Genomic DNA, 27,201 nt, shown 5'->3' on the forward strand with positions numbered 1-27,201 from the left:
ACATAAAAAAATATAATATATAAACATAAAATAGCCTAATAATACATTTCATAGTATAACAATAGGATACCAATTTTAATTTAAATTAATTATTTTTTATTTTGACTTTTTCTATCCCATTGAATATTTATGTCAATTATATATATATATATATATATATATATATATATATATATATATATATATACATAAACATGAAATGTATTAGGCTATTTTATGTTTGCACAATATAACCAATTTAAGGCAAGACACTCCAGGTGAATAATTTTTTTTTTTTTTTTAAAGATTCCCTGTAAGTACTTCCCCAATATTTTTTGTTCTGTATTAGCCACAAGTTTCCGGAAATGTTTAAATATGCAAATGAGAAATCTAATTAAATATGCACTAATTTGCATACATTTCTAGAACAAAAATCTGAACATTGAATAAAGCCAGGTTCAAAAATCTTTTTTTTTTTTTTTGTGACAAATTAGTCAAAGGGTGAGAGGGTCATAAAAGTGTATTTTGGATGTTTTCTTTCCATTAGTCTGAAAAAACACTTTAGGAAAATCCCAAAAGCCCCAAATCTCAAAATTGACAGATGGATGAAAACCAGTGTTTTTGCCAGTGTCTAGGTGAGAGGCCTATAGGTTTTTTTTTTTTTTTTAGGAAATACAAATCTAGTTGTTTTTTATAGTGTTGATATAATGCCTTTTTATTGTTCATTCACATTATAAACATTATTCATAAAATTATCATTGCTATTATTTTGCTGTTTGCATAATTTAATCAGTTGCAAAATGTCAAGTACTGGTATTTCTTTAAGCTAATACAGATCTAACTGTTTTGTATTGATATCTGTTTATTAATCATTCAACATTATACATTAAACAATATATTTTATTATAATACAACATTTACAAGGAAGAAGATTACAAAAGTGAGGTCCAGCTCACAGGTCTTTGTGCAAACTTGAGGTGCCAGTGACTTCAAAAGCACATTGGCAATTATAGTCTTATCTATCTTCAGTGGGTGTCGATGTGTCTGTTCGCACGCTGTCTGGGCTCTCAGCTCGATACATCAAGTAATTCAGTCCCTCGTTGCTGAGCACAGGAGTCAGTCCAGTTTCCAGAACTTCATCCTCATCGACACCAGTGCAGACCTCCTCCTCTGGAGAAAATCAGCAAGAGGTACATGTAATGAGTCACAAATCTGTACACATCTGATTCAGATGTACAAATGAATCAGATTCATAACATTTATTCCTTTTTATAAGATGTAAATATTTTTGATTATATTGATATTTATATTGATATAAAATCACACCGTCTTCCTGGTAGGCTTGGTTCACGTGACCTTCAGCTCCATTCTGGTTTGCTCTTTTATCCTCCTCATAATCTCTCAATTTACTCAGGGTTTCCTCAAGGTACTGAAAGTTTGGCCTCTCAGTCGGTTCTTTACTCCAACAGCTCATCATCAGATTATACCTACAAAAAGCAGTAATAAAATGGAAATGTAATCTTTGCTTTTTACCATGTCATTCAAAGCACGTCATATCTTTGTGTTCGCATTCAACCAGTTTATAACATGACTGTATTTGTCGAAATCATCAACTAATAACACTTACAATCTCTGTGGACATCCTGCTGGTGAAGGCAGTCGTTCACCTGTACTGATAAAGCTTAAGACTTCTTGGTTGGTGTACGTGGGATATGGAAGCTTTCCTAAAGTCATGATCTCCCATAAGAGCACACCAAATGCCCTGGAAAAAGCGAATTACAGGAAAACATATTTATTGGAATATGCATGTTACTAGATAAGTCAACATTAATACTCAAGATACTGACCAGACATCAGAATATTTATTGAAAATGCCATCGGTTAAACTCTCTGGTGACATCCAGCGAACAGGAAGCAGACCTTCGCCCTTCTTCCTGTAGTAGTCGTTCTCATACACATCACGGGCCAATCCGAAGTCTCCAATTTTAACGACCCTTTCTGGGTCTGTGTAGCTTCTTACTGACACTAAACAGTTCCTTGCGGCGATATCCCTGTACACGAACCATTGAATGTAGTTTCATTTAAATGCATTTGGCAGGCACTTTCATCCAAAGTGACTTGCATTGCATTCAAAGTGTACATTGTATGTGTTCATGCATTCTGGGAATTGAACCCATGACCTTGGCATTGTGAGCACCATGCGCTCCAGCAATGCATTAGCAGTACATGAGCACGTCTTTACCTATGAACAAAGTGCATCCTTTCTAAATAAGCACATCCAGTGGCAGCATCCAAACTGACGTCCAGAAGGCTGGTGAGGTTTAGTAGCTCTTTGTGGGTCTATGAGACATAAGAACATGTTAGTGCTGTCAGTAAATCAGCATGTCATACAGTATATTTGAAAGCTAAGCCTAACATTGGTAGGACGAGCTCCTCTCAGGTAAGATCGAAGGTCTCCTCCTTCCATCAGCTCCAGGATGAGGTAATGTGGCTCGTTTAGCAGACACACTCCGAGCAAGCGCAGGATGTTAGGATGATTAAACCGGCTGGAGAGCCACAAACACAAAGCCATGCATGATAAATGTGCTCCAAATAATCGGACAAACAAAATACCGTTCAAAAGGTTTTGGGTCAATACTGAGTAGAACAACTCTCTTCAACATTGATAATAATATGATTTTATTTTTCTTCAAATCAGCATATTAGAATGATTTCTGAAGGATCATGTGACACTGAAAAGTGAAGTAATGATGCTTTAAAACAGAGAACAGTTATATTGTAAATTGTAATAATATTTCACAATATTACTGATTTTACTATATTTTTGCTAAAATAAATCCAGCCTTGGTGAGCATAAAAGAGACTTCTTACAAAACCAACCCCAAAATTTTTAACAGTGTAAATCAATAGAGTAAAACAGAGCCCCTTGGGTAAAACCCCCCGTTTAGATTTTATTTTCTCCCAAAACACTGAATAACAACAGACCCCAGCACAAACATTGCCATTTGCTCTAGGCAAGGGTGCCTCATCATCATCATATGTTGTTCACCATTGTATCCTATTATAATCATATTTTTAGTGTGATGCTTTGAGCAAACGTTCCTTTTACCTCATCAAATGAGCTTCTTTTAAGAATTCTGTTTTCTCATAGTCGCTGGCATCTTTCCTCAGTGTCTGCGAAGAGATTGATTTGTCAGACATCATGATTGGAATCGGTAGGCTATTTGCTGAAACAGCCTACCTGTATGTATATACAGTATATGTTATTTAAAGTGGAACATTTAAACAGTTTAAACCAAATGCACCTTGACAGCCACTCTCCTCTCTGGCACAACTCCAGTGATTTGGTTGCCAATTGTAACACCTTCATAAACTTCTCCAAAAGCACCACTACCCAATAACCTCTGGAGCTTCAGACATTCTCTAGGAAACACGGGAAGTGACTCAATCTCTCCCTGGGCAGGTATGGCACTGGGGAAAGTTGTTTAAATATTAACACATATTTGTGGTTTTAGATGAAAAAAAATCGTATTAAAATGAAGCTTTGGTTTGTAAGTGATGTTTAAGTGTACCTGATGGCAAAGCAGGCGTTCCCAAGACCAACTAAACCTCGAATATACTCCAACTCCACATCTGGATGGATGCGCACACCGGTTTGTGCAACTGTCCCATGATCCTTTTTCTTACGGCGGCTGTGCCAAACTACATCAAAACAGCAGGGGAAGTAAATGTTGCACAGATCTACATCAAAACACGAAGTAAATGTTGTACTTTCATATTCTATCATTAATTTTGATATGCCTGCTCAATCAGTCCAACGACAGTTTCCGATAAGTGGGTGAAGGTTAACTGCGTGTACTGTCTTTTAGGTTGGAATGCCAATTGGTTATTGGTCATATAGTTTAGCAGCACATTTGATTATTCTATTTAAGTCTTATCCTCGTTCATTCGGGTACCAAAGTCGCACAGGGTCCTCACACCGGCCGTACATTTTTTGTGGGCCCACGATCACAAACTCACCAGTCTGATCAATAACTTGGTTATGACTACAGCAATTTCTATCACATGGAAACATTTGCTAACAATGGGAATTTGCATTCAGAGTTTACACCTTTTGAGGGCAGGATGCCATATGAAAGACCCATCCTCCTCTGTAAGCAAGATATCTCTAAACTCTTAAAAACTTAATTATCTTTTGGTTTACTTCTGTGGAGACGAGACCATTGTACCAGTCACACTGAGAAATTTCAAATGATACCAGACATGTATAGTGGTGTATGATAATTATTCATATGAAACCATATAGATCTTTGGGTGAATTTTGGTCATCTCAGCATGACAGAGGGTGATACTGAGGTCTGACTTCAATTTGACATGGCAATTTCCTTTGTTTTCTCAGAGTGTAGCCCTCTCTCTTTCAGTTCTTTCAGTTTTTCCAGTCTAACAGGAATGAAACAGTCTTTTATAAAAGGGAATTGTGTCATTTGTGTACTTACTGACTGCTGCGACGATGAGAATAATCAGTGTAAAACCAGCAGCGACTGATACGATCACAATAATCAACGTCATGTCAGTGTCTAATGAAGTATCTGCGATGACAACCACAGTGCATTTAAAATGCCTTTTTGTATTAGATAGCACAATAAAATACACAGAAAGCAAAAAAGTAAATTTTCATTAAAATGGAAGGTATGCAATGTATTTTTATCTTAATCATCTGCTATATGAGAATATTCAATGATGGAGCATTCTTACCTGGAGTAATGAAAGTTGTTTGTGTTGATTCCCCTCTACCCCAATATGAAAAGGGTGTTATGGTGATGTTAAATTTGGCTCCTGGTTTGAATCGTGTGACATTTATGACTGTTTCAGAAAACGTATTAACAGGGTGACAATATCTGGTGGGGTATTTCTGCAGAAATGTGTTGGAAATACATCATCAATACATTTTACACCAAAAAATGGTCACATAAAACATTGGTTTCTTTTAAAGTACTTTTTAAAGATATTTACAATATCTAGTTTACAATAATAAACAAAATTCGGTGTAGTACATTTTGAAGCTGTTCCACATTTTTCCACAGTTCCTTAGACACTACACAATAAATCACTGTCCCGTAGTCAACACTGCTGGGTTCCCAGTGTATCTGAAAAAAATTGTCATTCCCTTCAAGAACAATTTTGGAAACTGCAGGTGGAATAACTAAAGGAGGAGACACAAATCCATCTGGGATACAAACACAAAGACACAAAATGAATATGATAATCACATTCAGCAAAATGACATATGATATGTTAACACAGTGCTGACCTGGAAGAGGTTTCAGCATTTGCTGTACAACAGAAAACGCTGTCAGTGTTTTGCTGGAAGACATAAGGACACTGTTGGTTTGGTTCAACTCCTGAATCCTGAGCTGTTTGTTTTCATCCAACCAAACAAGTCGTCCGCTATAGGAGCCCACTTGATGATATGAGATTTGAGATGTGGTCCATCTTGCAAATTCCACCACTTTAGACTTCTGCGTCCTTTAAGGTTACAGCAAATGGACGAATTAAAAAATATATATTATTATGAGCCAAATTGGTCATTCATTAATGAGATCTAGCTGTTCAACATTTGTATATATGTACCAACCTGAGAGGACTGATGTTGACTCTGTAAAGATTCAACAGGGAGCCGTCCTGTACCAACCAATACAGATTTCCTTCAATCACATTCAAAGTGATACCAGCGACCTATAATTTAGAGATTTTCGTCAGTGAAATAAAACTTTTCGCTAAGGCTGAACTCAAGAGTCTACAGGGTGTGTATGTGAAATGGGGTACACTACCGTTCAAAAGTTTGGGGTCAGTATGATTTTAATAAAAAGAAGAAAAAATTATTACTTTTATTCACCAAGTATGCATTAAATTGATCAAAAACAGACAGTAAAGACTAAATACAAAAGATTCATATTTCAAAATAAATGCTGTTCTTTTGAACTTTCGGTAACACTTTATTTTACAGTGTCATTGTAACATACACTCACCTAAAGGATTATTAGAAACACCATACTAATACTGTGTTTGACCCCCTTTCGCCTTCAGAACTGCCTTAATTCTACGTGGCATTGATTCAACAAGGTGCTGAAAGCATTCTTTAGAAATGTTGGCCCATATTGATAGGATAGCATCTTGCAGTTGATGGAGATTTGTGGGATGCACATCCAGGGCACGAAGCTCCCGTTCCACCACATCCCAAAGATGCTCTATTGGGTTGAGATCTGGTGACTGTGGGGGCCATTTTAGTACAGTGAACTCATTGTCATGTTCAAGAAACCAATTTGAAATGATTCGAGCTTTGTGACATGGTGCATTATCCTGCTGGAAGTAGCCATCAGAGGATGGGTACATGGTGGTCATAAAGGGATGGACACGGTCAGAAACAATGCTCAGGTAGGCCGTGGCATTTAAACGATGCCCAATTGGCACTAAGGGGCCTAAAGTGTGCCAAGAAAACATCCCCCACACCATTACACCACCACCACCAGCCTGCACAGTGGTAACAAGGCATGATGGATCCATGTTCTCATTCTGTTTACGCCAAATCCTGACTCTACCATCTGAATGTCTCAACAGAAATCGAGACTCATCAGATCAGGCAACATTTTTCCAGTCTTCAACTGTCCAATTTTGGTGAGCTCGTGCAAAGTGTAACCTCTTTTTCCTATTTGTAGTGGAGATGAGTGGTACCCGGTGGGGTCTTCTGCTGTTGTAGCCCATCCGCCTCAAGGTTGTGCATGTTGTGGCTTCACAAATGCTTTGCTGCATACCTCGGTTGTAACGAGTGGTTATTTCAGTCAAAGTTGCTCTTCCATCAGCTTGAATCAGTCGGCCCATTCTCCTCTGACCTCTAGCATCAACAAGGCATTTTCGCCCACAGGACTGCCGCATACTGGATGTTTTTCCCTTTTCACACCATTCTTTGTAAACCCTAGAAATGGTTGTGCGTGAAAATCCCAGTAACTGAGCAGATTGTGAAATACTCAGACCGGCCCGTCTGGCACCAACAACCATGCCACGCTCAAAATTGCTTAAATCACCTTTCTTTCCCATTCTGACATTCAGTTTGGAGTTCAGGAGATTGTCTTGACCAGGACCACACCCCTAAATGCATTGAAGCAACTGCCATGTGATTGGTTGATTAGATAATTGCATTAATGAGAAATTGAACAGGTGTTCCTAATAATCCTTTAGGTGAGTGTATGTTACATGTAGTTATAAAGTAATAACAGTAAATTATGCATAATTACATACAACTAACCCTAAACCAAACCCTAATCCTAACGCTATAGTAAGTACATGTAGTTAATTAATATTACAGTATAAATACTGTGTAACAAAGACACCTTAAAATAAAGTGTAACCGAACTTTCTATTCATCAAAGAATCCAGAAGAAACTGTTTCATGGTTTCCACAGAAATATTAAGCAGCACAACTGTTTTCAACATTGATAATAATAAGAAATGTTTCTTAAGCAGCAAATCAGCATATTAGAATGATTTCTGAAGGATCATGAAGGAGTAATGATGCTGAAAATTTAATTTTGCCATCACAGGAATAAATAACTTTAAAAAAAGATACCAGTTATTTTTAAATTGTAATAATATTTCACAATATTATTTGTTTACTATTATATAGTTTCACTATATCCCAGTAAGAATAATAGTCTTCTAAAAAAACAATTCAAATCTTACAGACCCCAAACTTTTGAATGGTATTAGCAGTGTATATTAGGTCCTCACCTCCTTCCCTGAGAACACATTCAGTTTATGCAGGAGTTGGTAGTCTTCTCCATCCAGTCTATAGCCTTCTACTGATATTTCAGTGGTCCAGTAGATGGCAGCATTCAATGAATCAATCACCAAACCGAGAATCTTCTGCTCTGCTTGAAGAAATATCTCAACCCCATGACCAGATGCAGGAGACCCTCGGCATATCTGATAAGAGATGCAAGATGGCTCACAATTAGTTCATATAAAATCAATAAAGGATTAGTAGCTTCTGTTCATTATGTCTTCAATATTTCACTTATTCAAGCATGACTTCATTTAAAAGCATACCTGATTTGCGTTGCAGCTCCAGTATAGATACTGTCCCAGCCAGTCAAAGGCCAGCGCTTCAGCATTCATGGGCGATGGCATTGTCATCACACTCAGAGACTGATTACCCAGTTCAATCCAGTTAATGTGTCCCGAACTGTTAGTCCAGTAGATTGTGGAGCTATACCAATCCATGCCTGCTTATCACGAAAGAAGAACATGCCTTAAGAAAGACCTTGTTTTATAGGGAGTTGCATTGTGGAATATGGGATGCATAATGATATTCTATAGTTTTTTTAATTGCATTATATAACTATAACTTATATTTTAAAACAAGTGGAATGTATTTTAAATAAATACTCTACTTTTGTAAAGCTTAGATTTAAGATTTAAATAAGATTTAAATTTTAAGATTTAAGATGTAAGATTTCTCTTTTTTTAAAGAAATTAATACTTTTGGTTACACTTTATTTTAAGGTGTTAGTATTACAGTGTAATTATACATTTAAGTACTGAGTAATAATAATTAACTACATGTACTTACTATAGGGGTTAGGATTAGGATGAGGGTTTGGCTTAGGGTTAATTACATGTAATTATGCATAATTTATAGTTATTACTACAGTAATTACATGCGCATGTGTAACAATGACACTGTAAAATAAAGTGTTACCAAAAATTTTTATTTTAAGTAACTTTTTACATAATTACATTTTAAATATATTAAAATAGAAAACATTTATTTTAAATTGTGATAATATTTCACAATGTTACTGTATTTTTTTTTATATATATATAAAAAAATGCACGAGACTTACAATTTACAGACCCCGAACTTTTGAACGGCAGTTTCTCACAAGCACACTTATCAACAAAAACACTTCACAAAATGTTTGTTAGGTTTCAAAATATGAAACATTAAATATATTGTTCAAAAAGAAGGCAAAAGGTCTTCAACACATTTTGGTTGTCAAACTTTATGGATAGTGTTGGGGAAAGTTACTTTTAAAATTGCATTACAAAATTGAGTTACTCCCTAAAGCATTTGCGTATTGCTTTTCTCACCTGGGCCGGGCTCGTGCCTTGTTTGTTTTATAATATTAAAAAAATAATAATAATAAAAACCCAACAAAGGATCTTTCACACCAGGGCGCAGTTGTTAAAAAGTTTAATCTGGATCAGAATTGTCTGGATTTGGAAATCCCATATTATTTATATCCAGGATAAGTTAATCCATCTTACTTTTGTGCCAATTTTTCAAAGCAAAATTGGATTGGATCACCCAGATACACAATTTTTAATATTACCAAATGGGATTGCTCTAAATGAGATCACATATCATAATGTAGACTACTTGCTATGTGAAAAAAACAGGTAAAATAGGTAATGTGGGATCACTTTAAGTGTTTTTATTTGAAGAAACAGAAAACAGTCAAGTCAAGTCAAGTATATTTGTATAGCGCTTTTCACAATACAGATTGTATCAAAGCAGCTTCACAGTATTAAATTAAAATAATACAACAAGGTTTGTTTCTAGTGGAATTTATTGATTGATAAAATCAAATTAAATATCCCCATAAAATCCCCAACTGAGCAAGCCAAAGGCAACAGTGGCAAGGAACCGAAAAACTCCATCAAGTGACCTAATGGTGTCCTAAAACTCCATCAGGTGACCCAATGGAGAAAAAAAAACCTTGGGAGAACCCAGGCTCAGTCGGGGGCCAGTTCTCCTCTGGCGTTTATTAACTTGAACTGTAAGATTAAAAATATTATATGAATGCCTGGCTGAAGAGATGCGACTTTAATCTAGTTTTAAACTGGGAGAGCGAGTCTGAGCAACGAACAGTATCAGGGAGGCTATTCCAGAGTTTTGGAGCTAAATGTGAAAATGCTCTCCCTCCTTTAGTGGTTCTAGATATCCTAGGTATGACCAAAAGCCTTGAATTAAGTGATCTTAAAGAGCGCGATGGATTATAGGGCGATAGAAGATCCGTTAAATAGACTGGAGCTAGGCCGTTAAGGGCTTTATAAGTCAGTAGCAATACCTTGTAATTAATACGGAACTTTATAGGTAACCAATGCAGTGATGATAAAATCGGTGTTATATGATCATATTTTCTTGATCTAGTAAGAACTCTAGCGGCGGCATTCTGGACTAACTGTAGCTTGTTTATTGAGGATGCAGGACAACCAGCTAATAAAGCATTACAGTAATCTAGTCTCGAGGTCATGAATGCATGAACTAGCCTAACTTTTCTGCATCAGAAACTGATAGCATATTACGTAGCTTAGCAATGTTTCTAAGGTGGAAAAAGGCGTTTTTTGTAACATATGAAATATGATTTTCAAAAGAAAGGTTGCAATCGAGTATAACACCCAGGTCTTTTACTGTAGAGGATAAAGTAACAGGACATCCTACTATATTAAAGTTGTATTGCGAGAGGTTTTGTGGGCGTTTTTTTGAACCGATAAGTAGTACCTCTGTTTTTTCTGGATTTAATAAAAGAAAATGATGCGTCATCCAATCTTTTATATCTTTAACACACTCTGTCAATTTGGATAATTTAGCGTTTTCATCTGGCCGTGATGAAATATATATTCGAGTGTCATCAGCATAACAATGGAAACTAATTCCATGTTTCCTTATAATATTTCCAAGTGGCATCATATATACTGAGAATAACAGAGGGCCTAACACAGATCCCTGCGGCACTCCATAGTTTACTGGAGTTATGATCGATTTTTCTCCATTTAAATAGACAAAATGGTAGCGGTCAGATAAGTATGATCTGAACCAGCTTAATGCTTGTCCTTGAACACCAGTATAATTTTGTAGTCGATCTAAGAGTATTGTGTGATCTATAATATCGAACGCAGCACTAAGATCAAGTAAAACTAGTATTGAGATACAGCCTTGGTCAGAAGCTAAAAGTAAATCATTTGTGATTTTAACGAGCGCAGTTTCAGTGCTGTGGTGCGGCCGGAAACCAGACTGAAACTTTTCATAGATATCATTTTCTTGCATGAAAGAACACAATAAAAAAACAGCACAATAAAACACTACAAACATCCCTTTCCATTTTCAATTTCATTTAAACAGTCAGACCCTTACGGAGCCCCTAAAGAGACATGGTGATGGAAAAAATATGAGATGGGAGAAAAAAAAAAGTCACTGTTTTTGCAATCTCTCAGTAAAGTTTTGTGTTGCGTTCACCCGACACACTTTGAGTTCGCTCGCAAAGAACTGAAAAGTTTTGCAATCAATAGCAAAGTTTCTCGGAGGAACACAAAATATTTGCGAGAGAACGCAAAAGCATTAAAAGATACGTTTTCTTCCAATCTCCTATTTTTTGTCCCTTTAGGGGCTCCATATCCCCTCATCTGACCCACAGCAAATAAATAAAAACAAAAAGAAAATAAACTACTTTTGATTGTTTCATTGTGATTGAACGCTCAAACAAAACTTTTAGTTGTGCGGCTGATCTGGATTGCAGAAGATTAAGATGCAGGAGAAGAAAGTTCAGCACTCTTTACTTTATAAGGTCATCTTTGCTTATTTATATGGTTGAACTTGAGTTACTTATTTGAAAAAGTAACTCAGAGTTACTTTATAGTTACTTGAAAAAAGTACTCTGATAAGGTAACTTGCATTACAGAATGTGTAATGTATTTCCCCCAACACGGTTTATGGAACGTTATTCTGCTAGGACACTTGTGTGGGACCAACAGGTTAAAAAAATAATTGGAAAAAGTGCCTCAGAAAGTGACGTTAGATCTGAGAGGTGCAGCACCATTTATTTACAGGTGCCACATAGTTTAATATTTTGTATCTAATGCAGTGAAAATTAAACATTTTTAACTGTGACTTAGTTGTTCAAAAGAGTCCACATACCTTTTGGGTCCACTGTTATGGTCTATATATGATTTTTTTCTGGTTTCTTACCTTTCACATCTCCAATATAAGACACTATTGGTTCCATTAATTCAATGCTTTCCAAATCTTGCTTCCATATTTCATCATCACTTGCAGCAGCAATATATGGGAGCTCATCGGCTGAAAAAAAAGATGACTTTTATATAGTGGCCATTTTAAAAACATTAAAGTAAATGATAAAGTGCATCAATATAATCACCAGGCTGAAGAGTTGTTCCTTCATATGAGACTGATCTGGAGCATCCAGCGGGAGAACAAGCCCTGACTGTGACGCTGTACCGCTGTGAGCTCTGCAGATCTGGGACGGTTACATGTGTGCCAGTTTTTCCACTAAATCTCATCACGACCAAACCATTCATAGAGCAGTTTATAGCATAAGTCCAATTTTGCCAGGCAGATGGACCTGTGTGGAACAAAACTGCATTTATTTAATGGACAGCAGCAATTGAATGGTTTAGCAAAATGAAATCTAAACCAACAAACCTGGCTTTAGTAAATGAATAAAAAATATGTAAAAAAAATAGTGCTATTAACTTGGTATCACTCACTTGCACCAATCATATTTTCAGGTTTATCCCAATAGACATTGGCTTTATCTGATCCAAACAGGACTTGTAGATGTCTAGGCTTTCGTGGCACAGGATAAGGTTGCGCAGATGCGCTAAGATAACAGAGATTACCAAATCCATCATTTTGACTATGGATGACATCACAGTCCATCGTGAATTCATTGAAGGTGGCCACTTGACTCTGGCCAACTTGTTTATAAAGTGCATATCCATTGGTGAGCATGAAGAAATCATCCTCATAAACAATGCTGTTTGCTTCAAAGTTAATGTTTTTGTACAGCGTAATGGGGAATAATCCATCCATAGATGTGGCGTTGAGCGTTTGATCACTTTCGTCGTGATAAACCAGTCTCTTATTGGGGAAACTGACCACAAAGTTGGAGACCGAATGTGTTTTTACGATGTGACTTATCTCAGGTTGTTGGCCAGAGGCGTCTGGAAGAGGGCAACGGTATATTCCACTGCTCAGCAGCAAGAACAGCCATCTGACAATACAATTTTTCAATTTTATTAAATTACTCTTTACTTAAAGGGATAGTTCACCCAAAAATTTAAATTCCATCATAATTTACTCACTCTCAAAGTTGTTCCAAACCTGTATGAGACTCTTTCTTCTGCTGAACACAGAATAAGATATTTTGTAGAATATGAGTAACCAAACAGGCCCCATTGACTTCCATGGTATGGAAAAAAAATATTATGTAAGTCAGTTTGGTTACTGACATTCTTCTAAATATCTTCTTTTGTGTTCAACAGACGAAAGAACTTCATACAGGCTTGGAACAACCTGAGGGTGAGTAAATGATGACAATTTTCATTTTTGGGTGAACTATTCCTATAAAACCAACAAAATAATAAGCTAAAATCTTGTCTCTAAAGGATATGATTAAAAAATACTATAATGCAGAGGGTTTATACAATGTTTTATAGCTTTATAGTAAGCAGAGACATTGATGTACATTCAAGCTTATCCAAACAGTATATTAATAATGTTTGTGATTCTCACCCATTATACGGATCTGCAATAATATTTACAATGTCACTGGAAAGGTTGAGATTTATATCCACTGGAAAGGAACAGTCATCCAATCCACAATAGTAGACCTGCATTTGATTTTTGTGGGAAATAAAGTTTGATGACAGCATTTAAATAAAATTCCAATTCATCTCTCTGTATGGCATCTGTTACATTTCGAATTGCCCTTCAGTTTGTAAACACAAGTAAAATTTATATATGCTTATATTGGGGGTTTTTTGTACAAAAAATGATATTTGATATGATGTTTATCTTTAGAGTTGTCTAAATTGTCATTTTAGCCCCTATTTAAAGGTAAATACACACAATGTGGAAATTGTAATGCACAATGGGAGTCTATGGGGTAGGATGTTCCAGAACATTTAAATATTGTTTTTAAAGTGCGATAAACGATAAATACACACCCTTCCACTGGAAACATAGTAAATCCTCTGATAAAGCCAGTCTACAGTCAGTGCTGTGACCTCCAGCGGGGCAGAGTGCAGAAGTTTGAGATCTGAGTGGTCAGTCAGATTTCCGACCCCTTTCGACCAGATACGAGTCCCTTCAGAGAAGTAGACATGGTAGGAACTGTAGTGCACTGCCACCCCTGTAAAAAAAAAAACCCCAAAAACAGTGAGAAGCCAGAAAGCAAGGACCATCTACGTCTAAAGGAAATTCTTATTGCTTAAAGGTTGCTATTCCAAAGCTACTTTAAATTTAAACATCAACTTTGTATCAAATGTTCCTCTTAAATCATTACAAATAAATAAACGTGCAGGTAATTGTTGACAAAGTATAGAGTAACTGTATACAAATATTGTCTGTAACTCAGATCATTTGGTCTTGGGAATTTTGTAAAATGGGATAAACTTTAGTTTACTTGGGTCTTTCTCAGTATCTTCTATGAGAAACAACTGAGATATTGAAGTATACTCTCATTTGTGATTCTTCTTTCCTATGGGCACTCCTGTATGGTGGAGATGTTAAAAATGTAATGATATGCAGAGGAATGGACCTGTGATGTTGCTCTGGATTAGACTATCTGAGAGACACAGCGCTGTAGTGAAGAAACCTGCATCCTCTTCTCTCATCCTTAAAGAGTTCCATCTGGACGCAAAGACCCAGCGGCCTCCATTCTGCTCTGAAAAGCATCACAGATGAAGCCATAAGATTGTTTATTTCAAGTCATTGCAAACACGATGCATTGAGAAACATTAGCAGAAGAGTTGAAGTGTTTCGGTTGCATTAAGCTTTCCGTGATTTCGCCAAGTAATTCTTGGATTAACATCCTCAGATTTTAAGTTTGGTTTAAAGGAAATTGATATGCTTTTTCAATGTTGGTGCCAATATTAAAACGTTTTTTTTTGTTATTTTTTTCACAAAACTTTTGAAAGTGTCACAACTAGTGTTGTATAAAATGCACGAAGACGGAGATTCAGAGCTGAAATACATCAAAAATGAAAAAAAAGTTGTGGAAACCGGATTTTTCAAAATCCTTTGTTGATTAGAAAGTTCAAAAGATGTATTTGAAACAGAAATCTTTTGTAATGTTATAAATGGTCTCTACTGTCACTTTTGAGCAATTTATTGATTAAAAGTATTAATTTCTTTTTTTTTAAACGCACAGTCCCCAAACTTTTGAACGGTAATGTATATTTACAGTGACATAATACTTTATTATAATGTATTATTAGTATATGAATTATTTTTTTTAAATCACCAAATTGTAGACTATAATACAAGAAATTGCAGACATAAAAATATCACTAAATATTTTAGAATAGAAAATGTTTATTATTAATTTACAATTTTAGCAAAAGTAATGTTGCTCCAGGACCCTTGTTTTTTTTTTTAAATCTAAGAAAGCATCCTATACTTGGCAAAATTAGGGTCATCTTTGCACGAAAGTTTCACTGTGAGCTTTCACTAACCAACTTGTGCTGGTGTTGTTATGCTGCCTTCAGCAACTGAACCCTGGCCCTCTTGATTTACAGCAGCTATTGAGATCCTGTGTAAGACACAGTAAGTACAAGCATGATTTTATATCAACAAAAAATAATAACATCAAACTGCATAGTGCAAGTAATACAAAGCCCATGGTTTGGAATCCCCAAGGGTGCACAGAAATGTAAAAATGTATAGGCCTACCTAAAGGGATAGTTCACCCAAAAATTCTCACCCTCATGTTGTTCCGAATCCGTAAGATATTCGTTTATCTTCGAAACACAAATGAAGATCTTTTTAATGAAATCTGAGAGCTTTCTGTCCTTCCGTTGACAGCTACGCAACTACCACTTCCGAACCCCAGAAAGGTAGCAAAGACTTCATTAAAGTAATCCCTGTGACTCCAGTGGTTTAACCACAATTTTATGAAGTGACACAAGTGCTTTATTTGCGCAAAAACAACAACAACAACAACACAATTTACAAATCATTAGTGCGTTTACACAGCAACGTCTGCTCTCAAGTCAACACAACAGTTGACCTGAGTTGACAGTTGAGTTGACGCACGAAAGCGCGTTTGGAGATTATTTTGAACTGAAGTCTTATGGGTTTGGAACGACATGAGGGTGAGTAATTAATAACAGAATTTCTAACTAACCCTTTAAACGCATTGTATATTGCATTCTATGTTGCATTAAAGTTTAAAATGCATAACTATAAAAATGAGGAGACTACCTATATGTAGTGTTATGGATCGTTGGGTAGAATGTGTTGAAGAATACATTTCCTCCTGTTGCGTCACTGATGACGTGTTCATTGGATGTGAGATTGAGGTTGAAGCCCAAGATGGGTCCTCCTGGTTTCTCAGGTAGAGACCAGCGAACCTCCACACTCTCTCCAGACACGCTCTCAATACTCTCAATGGACGGGCTGGAGGGCACTTTTGGAAGAGAAACATTTTAAACAACTGATTTTGAAACATAATGCAAAAAGACAATAGTTGATTTAACCTACGTCCAAAAGGTTTTGTTTGGTACCAAGGGCTTGCTGGAGAACACGCGTGTATTTCTGCTGTCATGGCCCAAACCCTGAACTTATAGTAGGTAAAAGGTTCCAACTGTTTGACGGTGTATGCAGATTCTGTAACATTCTATGAGGAAAGAAACAAAGCATTGGCAAAATGATTAATCTTATGCAAACAAACTGTAAAGAAATGTACTGGTGATATTTCATGCCAAGTTTTGATCGATAAGTTATGACAACATGTTTTTACATTGCTTTAACTCATCAAAATGAGTTAAGCAATTTTCTAAACAATTTATAAGTTTTACTAGATTCAACCTTTTTTTTTTAAGTCAGTTTAATGTAATTTAAGTTGAAATGACGTAAACATCTGAGTTGATTGTACTTAAAAAATTTAAGGCAACTTTTTTTTATAGTGTAGAATTGGTGAGCATACGAGAAATGATAAAAATCTAACTATATATAAAATACATTTATACATCACATTAATATCTTTATACTGAATTGAATTTAAGCTCATTTTAATGATTTAAAAAAAAATCATGTTATCATTGTTTATGAACAGCTGTAAAAAGTGAACAGTTGGATCAACTTAAAAAAATTACGTTTTCTCAACTTAAATTATCACGTTTTATTGTGAAAAACGTGATAATTTAAGTTGAGAAAACTTAATTTCTTTAGGTGTTACCAATTGAAGTAATTTTTTTTAAGTTGATCCAACTGTTCACTTTTTACGAGTAGGGCAGATTTGGGAGAAGTTGTCATTAAAATAATGTCACAATGCAATGGATATTAAGATGCTCCTTTATAGATGCAAAAATATGTTGTTGTTTTTCCTTTTGATTTTTAAAATTAAATATAACCTGAATATTCTTTGTATCCAAATGCATAATGCTGTATTTCACTCTCTAATAATATATGATGTACAAATGCAACAAATAATTATTAGTCATCAATATTACAAATATAAACATAAAATCATTCAGTACCTCTGCTTGTGCCCAAATCCCAGACAGACTAGGACCGGTCCACTGAAGAATATACACCACATCAGACTGATTCAGGGACTCCCAGCTCATAGTTATGTTATGAGATCCAATCCAGGTTGAATAAGGTGCTGCGAGCTGACACACAACATCTGGACAGGAAGATCGTAAATGTTTAAAAAACAATAAGTAAGCAGAAACCGAAGTGAAAGAAGCAAATAAGTTGTAAATTGATTGCAAAACCTTGGCAGTAGTCCTACTCACTTTGGCAAATGGCATCCGTACACTGTTTGAAGCCACTTCTGGCTGTCTACAATTACAATATTTCAGACATTAGCTCAAGTAAATTGAGGGGAAAAAAAATCAATACTGTTCCAGACTACAGATGAACAAATCTTAAGAATCTTACCATGGGGTGAACTGAGGCATCAAGAAGCCATTCATCACATGATGAGGCTCTGAGACAAATAAGCAGATATAGTAGTGCTGAAACAAACTTTAAACCTGTAATTTCCTTCCTTTTGCCATAAATCTTTTCCATTTCACATGCACCGAACTTCTGGAACCAAAGCACACCCTGAAGCTACAGCTTAAATGTTCACATGACTATAGGGATATTCCCAAAAACCTAAAATATCGATCAGTAACACGCAATCATGGCTGGACGCTGGCCCTTTAACAGTCCCTCCAAGTCTGTGGTCACCTGGTCCGTGTGGCACAGGTGTGTCTAACAAGAAAGCAGACAGAAACCGGTGTTTCGTAAGAATACCGTCGAAGTACGTGTCATATATCATTGGCGGATAACCATGCAGACAGATTAAGCAGACTGAAGGTCACTTGGCTGTAAAGTATAGAAGTTCTTATCTTTACAGTTGTTGGAGATGGTTTCAAGGAAGTGTTTATTTAATGGTTAAAGTGTAATTGCTATCGGTTCCAAATGAAGGAAAAGTGTGAATTTTATCAATAACAAAGTACACTAGGTGCCTTACTCAGGTATTTAGTGCCAGATTTACCATATCTAAGATAATGTATAGAACCACTTATACAAGTATAGCTTGAGAATAGTAATGTAGTGAACCAGGTTGTACTTACAGCATGAGGTTCATTCAACTTAAAGCATTGGGTTTACTAGCCCTATCGACATCATCTGTCACATAATGCTGAAAATAAGTTAGTTATAAACTAAACAAAAATCACATTTACAATATGATATCTACAAACTAAACTGGTTTAAATGATTTTCAGTGGCATCAAACAGCATGTTTTTCATTCAGCTAATGCATGTTTTACCTGACTTCCCCTCTAGGTGGCGATACTTCACAAAACCTTTGCTTTAACTAAAGTCAGAGATATCATGTGTATTTTTATATATTGTCTGCATAAGACATATTTATCAATCTTTACAGTATAATTTCTAGTAGTACTCCTTGTACTAGTGATTTGCTAAAGCTTATAAGTCAGTTTCTCAGTACATTTTTTGTAAACACCACACACGTCTTTCCTGTGTCCCAACAACACATATATAATTTTTTAGTAAATATATATTCATAGTCTCATCCAGAATGGAGATAAATAAGTTTTTTTTTCTCTCTCTGATCTATCACTGTAAAAAAAAGTTGCTGCCTTAAATTTTTAAGTACAATCAACTTGGATGTTTAAGTCATTTCAACTTAAATTACATTAAACTGACTTAAAAAATTAGTTGAATCTTGTATAACTTATAAAAAGTTGAAAATTGCTTAACTTATTTTGAAGAGTTAAAGCAATGTAAAAACATATGTTGTCCGGACTTATTGATCATATAATTTGTTTTATAAATTTTTTACACTTTTTCTTCCAAAATCGCATACTTCCATATACTGTAAAAAGTGAACAGTTGGATCAACTTAAAAAAAATACTTTTATCATGAAAAACGTGATAATTTAAGTTGAGAAAACGTAATTTCTTTAGGTGTTACCAATTGAAGTAATTTTTTTTAAGTTGATCCAACTGTTCACTTTTTACAGTGAATATGTATAGGTGAAAAAAAGTATAAGACAAAAGAAGTATGTCCGAATTCACAGTACTCAGAGGCAAAAAGTACCCGGATGACCTGCTACTTCCGGTGAGATTCTGAAGTGTGCTTATGGACACTTTACTATCCCATGAGGCCACGGGAGAGGATTTGTGAATGGCAGTGAAGCGATGCAACTGACACTGGTGGTCACATGATAATGACAGGTGTAGTATTTACATTCTTTTTACACACTTTTTTAGGGGTTGCGAAGTAATTACTTATTCAAAATAAGTACCAAGATAGTATGTGATATCAGATGAAGCCTCAGTTTAGTTTGTGGGGTTTAGGGGTTTATTTAAAGGGAAAGCCCACCCAAAAAACATTTCCCATCATTTTCCCCTTATGGCATTTCCAAACCTGACTTTCTTTCTTCTGCTGAACACAAAAGAAGATATTTTGAAGAATGCTGGTAACCAAACAGTTCTGGTCATCATTGACTTCCTTTGACATATATGGACAAAAAAATAAATAATAATCTCAAAATATCTTCTTTTATGTCCCTCATCTTTACAAATGTTTCTCAAGCTCCATTTTATAGAACATTAACAATTCAAAACCGCTCCATGTTTACAAAAGAGATTTGCTTATATAACCTAAAAACAAGCTGACATTTTCTGAGGACCAGGACTCCCTTCATGTTGATTATAAACTAGAGATAGTGGTTTTGATCATTTGCCTTTTGTGGGTTAATGCATGCATGCAGCATGCAAAACATGCATGAGGCTGGAGGACCGCATGATGTCTGAAAACAAGAGGACTTTCAGAGATGTGTCTTTAAGCTGCCGGTCCCATTGAGAAGGGGCTGCTCTTTAAATCCACAAAGCCCCCTGCGACTGACCCTGCGATGTGACAATGAACTAGATGTACTTGTTTATGTTTTTATCACATGAGAAGCTCTGAACCTTAATCAGACCTTATAAATAGCAGAAATGTTTTTCCACTGTCTTTGTCCAAGTTGTCTCCTCGCCAGGCCTAAAATATCACACGGGCAGATCAAAAGAGCACAGCATGAATATTAGAGTTAGAGTTACTATGATGTATTATTTGCTTGGTATTTGAGACCCCAATGATGCTATATCAGAAAATGCCATCTATGAACAATTTGATGTCAATTACAGGTACGATTTATGCATGTACGTACAGCTGAGCATGATGTGTCAATAAGAATTGACCATATTTACCTTTTAATACAGTCTTTCTTTTTTAACTGATGTCACCTATAGTAAAATTCAATTAAATATTAGTCAAACATTTTTCATGAATGCAGTTTAATTGTCCACAATAGTCAAACTTCCAGTCATATTCGACTTAATTTTAGGTCAGACCTACACTCACCTAAAGGATTATTAGGAACACCTGTTCAGTTTCTCATTAATGCAATTATCTAATCAACCAATCACATGGCAGTTGCTTCAATGCATTTAGGGGTTTGGTCCTGGTCAAGACAATCTCCTGACGCACAACCATTTCTAGGGTTTACAAAGAATGGTGTGAAAAGGGAAAAACATCCAGTAGCCGGCAGTCCTGTGGGCGAAAATACCTTGTTGATGCTAGAGGTCAGAGGAGAATGGGCCGACTGATTCAAGCTGATAGAAGAGCAACTTTGACTGAAATAACCACTCGTTACAACCGAGGTATGCAGCAAAGCATTTGTGAAGCCACAACACGCACAACCTTGAGGGGGATGGGCTACAACAGCAGAAGACCCCACCGGGTACCACTCATCTCCACTACAAATAGGAAAAAGAGGCTACAATTTGCACGAGCTCACCAAAATTGGACAGTTGAAGACTGGAAAAATGTTGCCTGGTCTGATGAGTCTCGATTTCTGTTGAGACATTCAGATGGTAGAGTCAGAATTTGGCGTAAACAGAATGAGAACATGGATCCATCATGCCTTGTTACCACTGTGCAGGCTGGTGGTGGTGGTGTAATGGTGTGGGGGATGTTTTCTTGGCACACTTTAGGCCCCTTAGTGCCAATTGGGCATCGTTTAAATGCCACGGCCTACCTGAGCATTGTTTCTGACCATGTCCATCCCTTTATGACCACCATGTACCCATCCTCTGATGGCTACTTCCAGCAGGTCACAAAGCTCGAATCATTTCAAATTGGTTTCTTGAACATGACAATGAGTTCACTGTACTAAAATGGCCCCCACAGTCACCAGATCTCAACCCAATAGAGCATCTTTGGGATGTGGTGGAACGGGAGCTTCGTGCCCTGGATGTGCATCCCACAAATCTCCATCAACTGCAAGATGCTATCCTATCAATATGGGCCAACATTTCTAAAGAATGCTTTCAGCACCTTGTTGAATCAATGCCACGTAGAATTAAGGCAGTTCTGAAGGCGAAAGGGGATCAAACACAGTATTAGTATGGTGTTCCTAATAATCCATTAGGTGAGTGTACTTTTTATAATCCAATCAATTCCCAATGCAGATGGATAAACTCAAGTTCCACACATATTTTCATAAATATATTGAGTTATGAAAGTGATATAGGTTGTGAATGCTGTTTCACGTTAACTTCAAAATATATACGATTTCTTGATGTTTTGAAAGATGCTCTTATGCTCACCAAGGTAACTTGCGTTTATTTAATAAAATACAGTAAAACAGTAATTTTGTACAATATTACAATTTACAATAGCTGTTTTACTGAAATATATTTAAAAATGTAATTTATTCCCATGATCAAAGCTGAATTTTCAGAAACCATTCTAATATCCCGATTCACTGCTCAAGAAACATTTCTAATTATTATCAATATTGAAAACTGATTCATATTTCTGTGGAAAACATGATACACTTTTTTTCAGGATTATTTGATGAATAGAAAGTTAAAAAGATCAGCATTTATTTAAAATAGAAATCTTTCGTATTACTGTCACTTTTGATTTATTTAATGTGGCCATGCTAAATAAAAGTATAGTTTCTTTAAAAAATGTATAATAATACTGACTCTAAACTATATATATATATATATATATACAATCCAAGACAGGACGACGACAGCACTGTCCAGACCGAGAATCAATGGATTAATAATCTGGATTTACTCTGAGCCGAGGCCAATCCCTTCAGCATGACACTCATTCCATACTGTTTCACAGGGCCGCTGCTTAAATTCATGAGGCCCATTTTTAATGAGTGGCACATGAGACGTGTATACTATACATTCCTATCATCACAGGGCCCTGCTTTTTGACAGGCCATCCTTATCAACTTTTGATGTAACAAAAATGTGCAGGCAGCATATACTTTTACGGAAGTTGTTGTAATCAAGCACCCGTGAGGTCATTTTCTAAACACGTTTAAAGCTAGGTCTGTCATGCTTCTGCAAATGTTTGAAAATCCCTCACACCTGCTATAACACGTAAGACTGGGAGTGTTTGCATGAGCTGCGGGACTGCAGTGAAAGTTTGGTTAGGGGGATTCTCCCAGGATCAGCCCACCACAGCCATGCTAAGATCGCTGTGCAAGTTTTATTTAGAGTGTGCAGGATTTGTGGGAACAAAGGAAGTTTATTCTGGGAGACCCTTGTTTGCAATATCCAACAAGTGGTTGAAGAAAATCCCTAGAATAGGACTCCCGGTGCTTTGACAAACATCTTACTGCGACTGATTAAAAGTATAAGCAATAATTAGAGCAATGTAATCATGAAGAAATGCTTATTTTGCAATCTCTTGGTTAGTAAAATATTGTGTCCAGCTGTGTCTCAGTTCCCCTATAAGGGCAGATGTGAATGTGCACGTGTATAAAAATAGTTCAAGGCATTCTCCATTCACTCCAAATCCCTCCAGAGAGCTTTTTAATTTACAGAGCTGTGTTAATCTGCCTGCTTGTGTCCCTGAAAACCCTGCTAATAACTCACGTATACGCAGATATTCACTTCTTCGTGTTCATAACATATCTCATTTAATTCCAATTTCGGCCTGGATGTAATAATTCACTTCTAGTGCCACTACAGGATGAAACAGCAGGGGAAAAAACAAAAAATAAAATGAAACGAACCATATTATTATGTATAGCGATGGAAAATTAATAGGCTCATAACATTTTTTAAAAGCGACGAGAACACGCTTCTCATATCTTCTGATGTTGATAACAAAGGCTGTGTGCATCTATTTTAGTTGAACATCATCATACCATTTCACATGGTAGAAGGGAGCTATACGAGGCAGCTTGCATGACATGCCCTCATTCTTAAAATCCATAAACATAACTAGATAAAACGTTATGTAGGGAAATGACTCAGACTAGATTAAACAGATTCACTTGCAGCGAGAATAAACATGGTTTCAAATACAATGACTTGTGCACTAAATTATGGACTTGCGAGAGGACAAAAGAATGACATTTTAAGGCACCTTTTTAAAAACCTTTAAAAAACTGCGTAACTTTTTATATTAAGGTGGCGTAGTTACATGTTACTACATAGTAATAACAGTAAATTATGCATGATTACAAGTAACTAACCCTAAACCAAACTGTAACCTTAAGTAATAATAGTAATACTCAGTACTTGAGTAAGTACTATGTCACCTAAAAATAAAGTGTAACTAAAAAAGCAAAATGTTTATAATTTGGATTTTGTTAGATCTATGCAGTTTATGGCCATATTAATACAATTTTAATCCTTAAATGGGTCCCAAAATGTAAGATTCAAACTGTAAAGTTAAACATGAAGTATTATATTATATGGTTCAGAAGTTTGGGGTAAGATGTTTTTCATGCAAAATACAGTAAAAACAGCAATACTGTCGAAATTAGAATACAATTTAAATGAACTTTTAATATATTTTAAAAAGTAATGTATCCTGTTATGGCAAAGCTAATGGTAACCCTTTATTTTGATGGCACACTTTAGACATTCTACTTGTAACTTGTCAACTACACGTCAACAAATAGTCATTCTTCTGTTCTGACTAAAGTAACTTTGCAACTACAATGTCAATTTATTCTACTAACCCGAAATGTAACGCCTAACCCTAACCGAACAGTCTATACAGTCTGCTAATACTCTAATGAGAGTTAGTTGACATGTAGTTACTGATAGTTAGGAGAATATCTAATGTGGACCATCGAAATAAAGTGTAACCAAGCCAGGCTTCATCAGCCAGTCTTCAGTACCTGTGAAACATTTAAAAAGAAACATTTCTTATTATTATCAACGTTGAAAACCATGATGCAGGATGTATCTTGGATGTAGAAACCATTTTTTCAGGATTCTTTAATTAATAGAAAGGTCAAAACAACAGCAATTATATAAAATATATAAAATTTTGCAACATTATAAATAGCCTATTAAACAATTTAACACACCCTTGCATGCTAAATAAAAATATTAAAACGCGTGAACAGTGTATATAGTACTATAATATACATTTTTGGGTCGGAAAATTTTCAATAAAATAAATAGTTACTAATTAAATGTTTGTTTTAGCCCTTACAAGGAAACTTTTGTTCACTTTTGTATAAAATCTAGAACCTGAAGCAAAGCATTCGTCTGAAACATGGATCAACAAAGCTCTAATAAATCAACGTTTCAGCATTTTTGCTTCAGACCAAAGCTGTGAACCCCTGTTGAAATAACCCGTGTAAACACCCAGAGCTTAATCTTCTGGCCTATTCTGCCACGGCGCACCAGACGCCACCTTTGCAGAATGTCATTGCTACGTGTCAGACACGCGACGCAGGCCTCATCCCTTATCCTGTGGAAAAGCTGCACCTTCCTTGACCTGACATTTCTGTTTAGAGCCATCCATCTGCCATAACCAAGAGGTGTTGACAGCGCTGGATGACGATGGGTCCTCTGCATCTTCACTGACGACTGACACAAGTTCTGCTCTCTGCAGCTGTGAGAAAACAGATGAAGCTTTGAAAATCGAGAGCAAAAACAAACACGTACCACATGATCTCTTGCGCATCCTGAGCCCTATTCCTTTTTTAAAACTGCGTTTAACCAGCAATCAGCGTCAAGTAAATCCACAGAGAGTGATTGATAAATACTCTAGAGGTGTTTCGGGTTTTATAGCAGGATGGGATAAAAGTCGACCTTATCCTGAGCTTAATTCGTCCATCTGTGATGACTCATTGCACTGACACCTTCTCGTTCATTACTGTAGTTTTATTGTAGAAGAAGCCGCAGTGCTACCAGGGCTTACGCTGTGGAATCGCACACTTGTGCCCCGGCATAGCTGATGGGCAGCAGGAGACGTGGAGGCATGCCAAAGACAGCAAAAGTCAAGTCCAGGGAAAACACATCCAGCACGCATTCCTGTACGCATCCCTTGGCTGTTAGATAAGAGCAGTGTGCTTTTCAAATATTTATCCTATGCTTGATTTAGGTTCTCCAAAGCCTGTAAAGCTCCTTAACACAAAGGAGTCTCCGCACGGCCCTATTGTTGTTGTTTTTTCCTCAGCATCAACTATTTTAGTTTCGTATCCCCTACAGCAATTTTCGAAATATATTTGCTGTTGAAATTGATACGAGCCCCAAAAGTTTTGCATAAAATCACTCATGCAAACAGCATGTATTAAAACCCAGAATAAATGTGAACATACATCATCATTTACATATGAGGAACTTTCTTTACATTTGCATGTTATAAGATCACTTACACTTTTGTTGTGACATTAATAACATTTCCATTGTTTTTTGGGTGGTAAGATAATTTTTCCCTCTTGTTAGTATTGAGATATAATATATTCATATGAGGACCACTAAATAGGCTAAAAGGAACAAACTATATATATATAGTTTATGTAAGTTAGTGATGAAATATTTTTTTCAGGATGTAATATCATAATGATCACTCTGTATAAACTAAGCAAAGTTACTGATTATCTAAATTATTGATTGATTAATGACTTTTTTTCAATTTTTACTATCAAGAAATTGGCTCAATTCATCAGTTGGTAAATAAGTAAACAAATACATATATTAGTAAATTCATTAACGTGCCCCTATTATGGTATTTTAAAGGTTCCTAATTTTGTTTCGGAGGTCTCCTACAATTGATTTACATGCATTAAAAGTCAAAATACACTTTAATATTCTCATAATATTAATTTCACATCACCTCATTTCTCATTCTAAAAAACGTTTCGTTCGAAGATTCAGTCTCTCTAAGCCCCTCCTTTCTGAGACCTACTCTGTTCTGATTGGTCAGATGGCTCAGTCTGTTGTGATTGGTCTACTCTGCTCTGATTGGTCAGATGGCCCAATCTGGGCTGCGTTCAGCCCCGACAAAACGCTGCACAACGTTTTTTAAACAGAAACGGTGATGCGTTGAACACACTGTTCTGATGACGCAAGAGTTGCAACTATGGCAGCTGAGAAGGCCATTCTTTGTGAAGAATTTTCTGAGCCTGATGAAGTCGGTATAAATATGTGTTTAATACTACAAAATATGCCCGATGTTACAGTTACTGCACTTGCCGCCCAGAACAAAAGAGAACATCCCAATCGAGTGAAGGGATTTGTGGAAACGGAAATAGAAGCACACATCTTACCTAATTCAGACTAAAACACATCTATTTAGCCTCACATATTGACTTTATTTGTAGTTCATACTGTTTTAATACCCTGTATTTTCTTTC

At 36.1% G+C, this 27,201-nt stretch overlaps 1 protein-coding gene across 1 annotated transcript; it reads right to left on the bottom strand.

Annotated features, from left to right (window-relative positions):
• Positions 1-258: 258 nt before the first annotated feature.
• On the bottom strand, positions 259-18,297 carry ros1 (c-ros oncogene 1, receptor tyrosine kinase). Its single transcript, XM_084392533.1, has 28 exons — positions 17,945-18,297; positions 17,800-17,845; positions 17,539-17,687; positions 16,541-16,676; positions 16,262-16,466; positions 15,514-15,590; positions 14,598-14,723; positions 14,005-14,189; positions 13,571-13,668; positions 12,544-13,049; positions 12,195-12,398; positions 12,005-12,115; positions 8,083-8,258; positions 7,765-7,959; positions 5,615-5,715; positions 5,291-5,505; positions 5,034-5,206; positions 4,735-4,891; positions 4,476-4,568; positions 3,552-3,681; positions 3,285-3,450; positions 3,089-3,153; positions 2,396-2,525; positions 2,222-2,319; positions 1,827-2,030; positions 1,607-1,741; positions 1,306-1,466; positions 259-1,149 (listed from the first exon to the last, which is right to left on the bottom strand). The coding sequence occupies exons 1-28, from the start codon at positions 18,074-18,076 to the stop codon at positions 995-997; spliced, it is 4,329 nt and encodes a 1,442-aa protein (XP_084248659.1). The 5' UTR covers positions 18,077-18,297; the 3' UTR covers positions 259-994.
• Positions 18,298-27,201: the final 8,904 nt, after the last annotated feature.

This window comes from Rutilus rutilus (genome assembly GCF_951802725.1).
Source record: "Rutilus rutilus genome assembly, chromosome: 21".
Lineage (NCBI taxonomy): Eukaryota > Metazoa > Chordata > Actinopteri > Cypriniformes > Leuciscidae > Rutilus > Rutilus rutilus.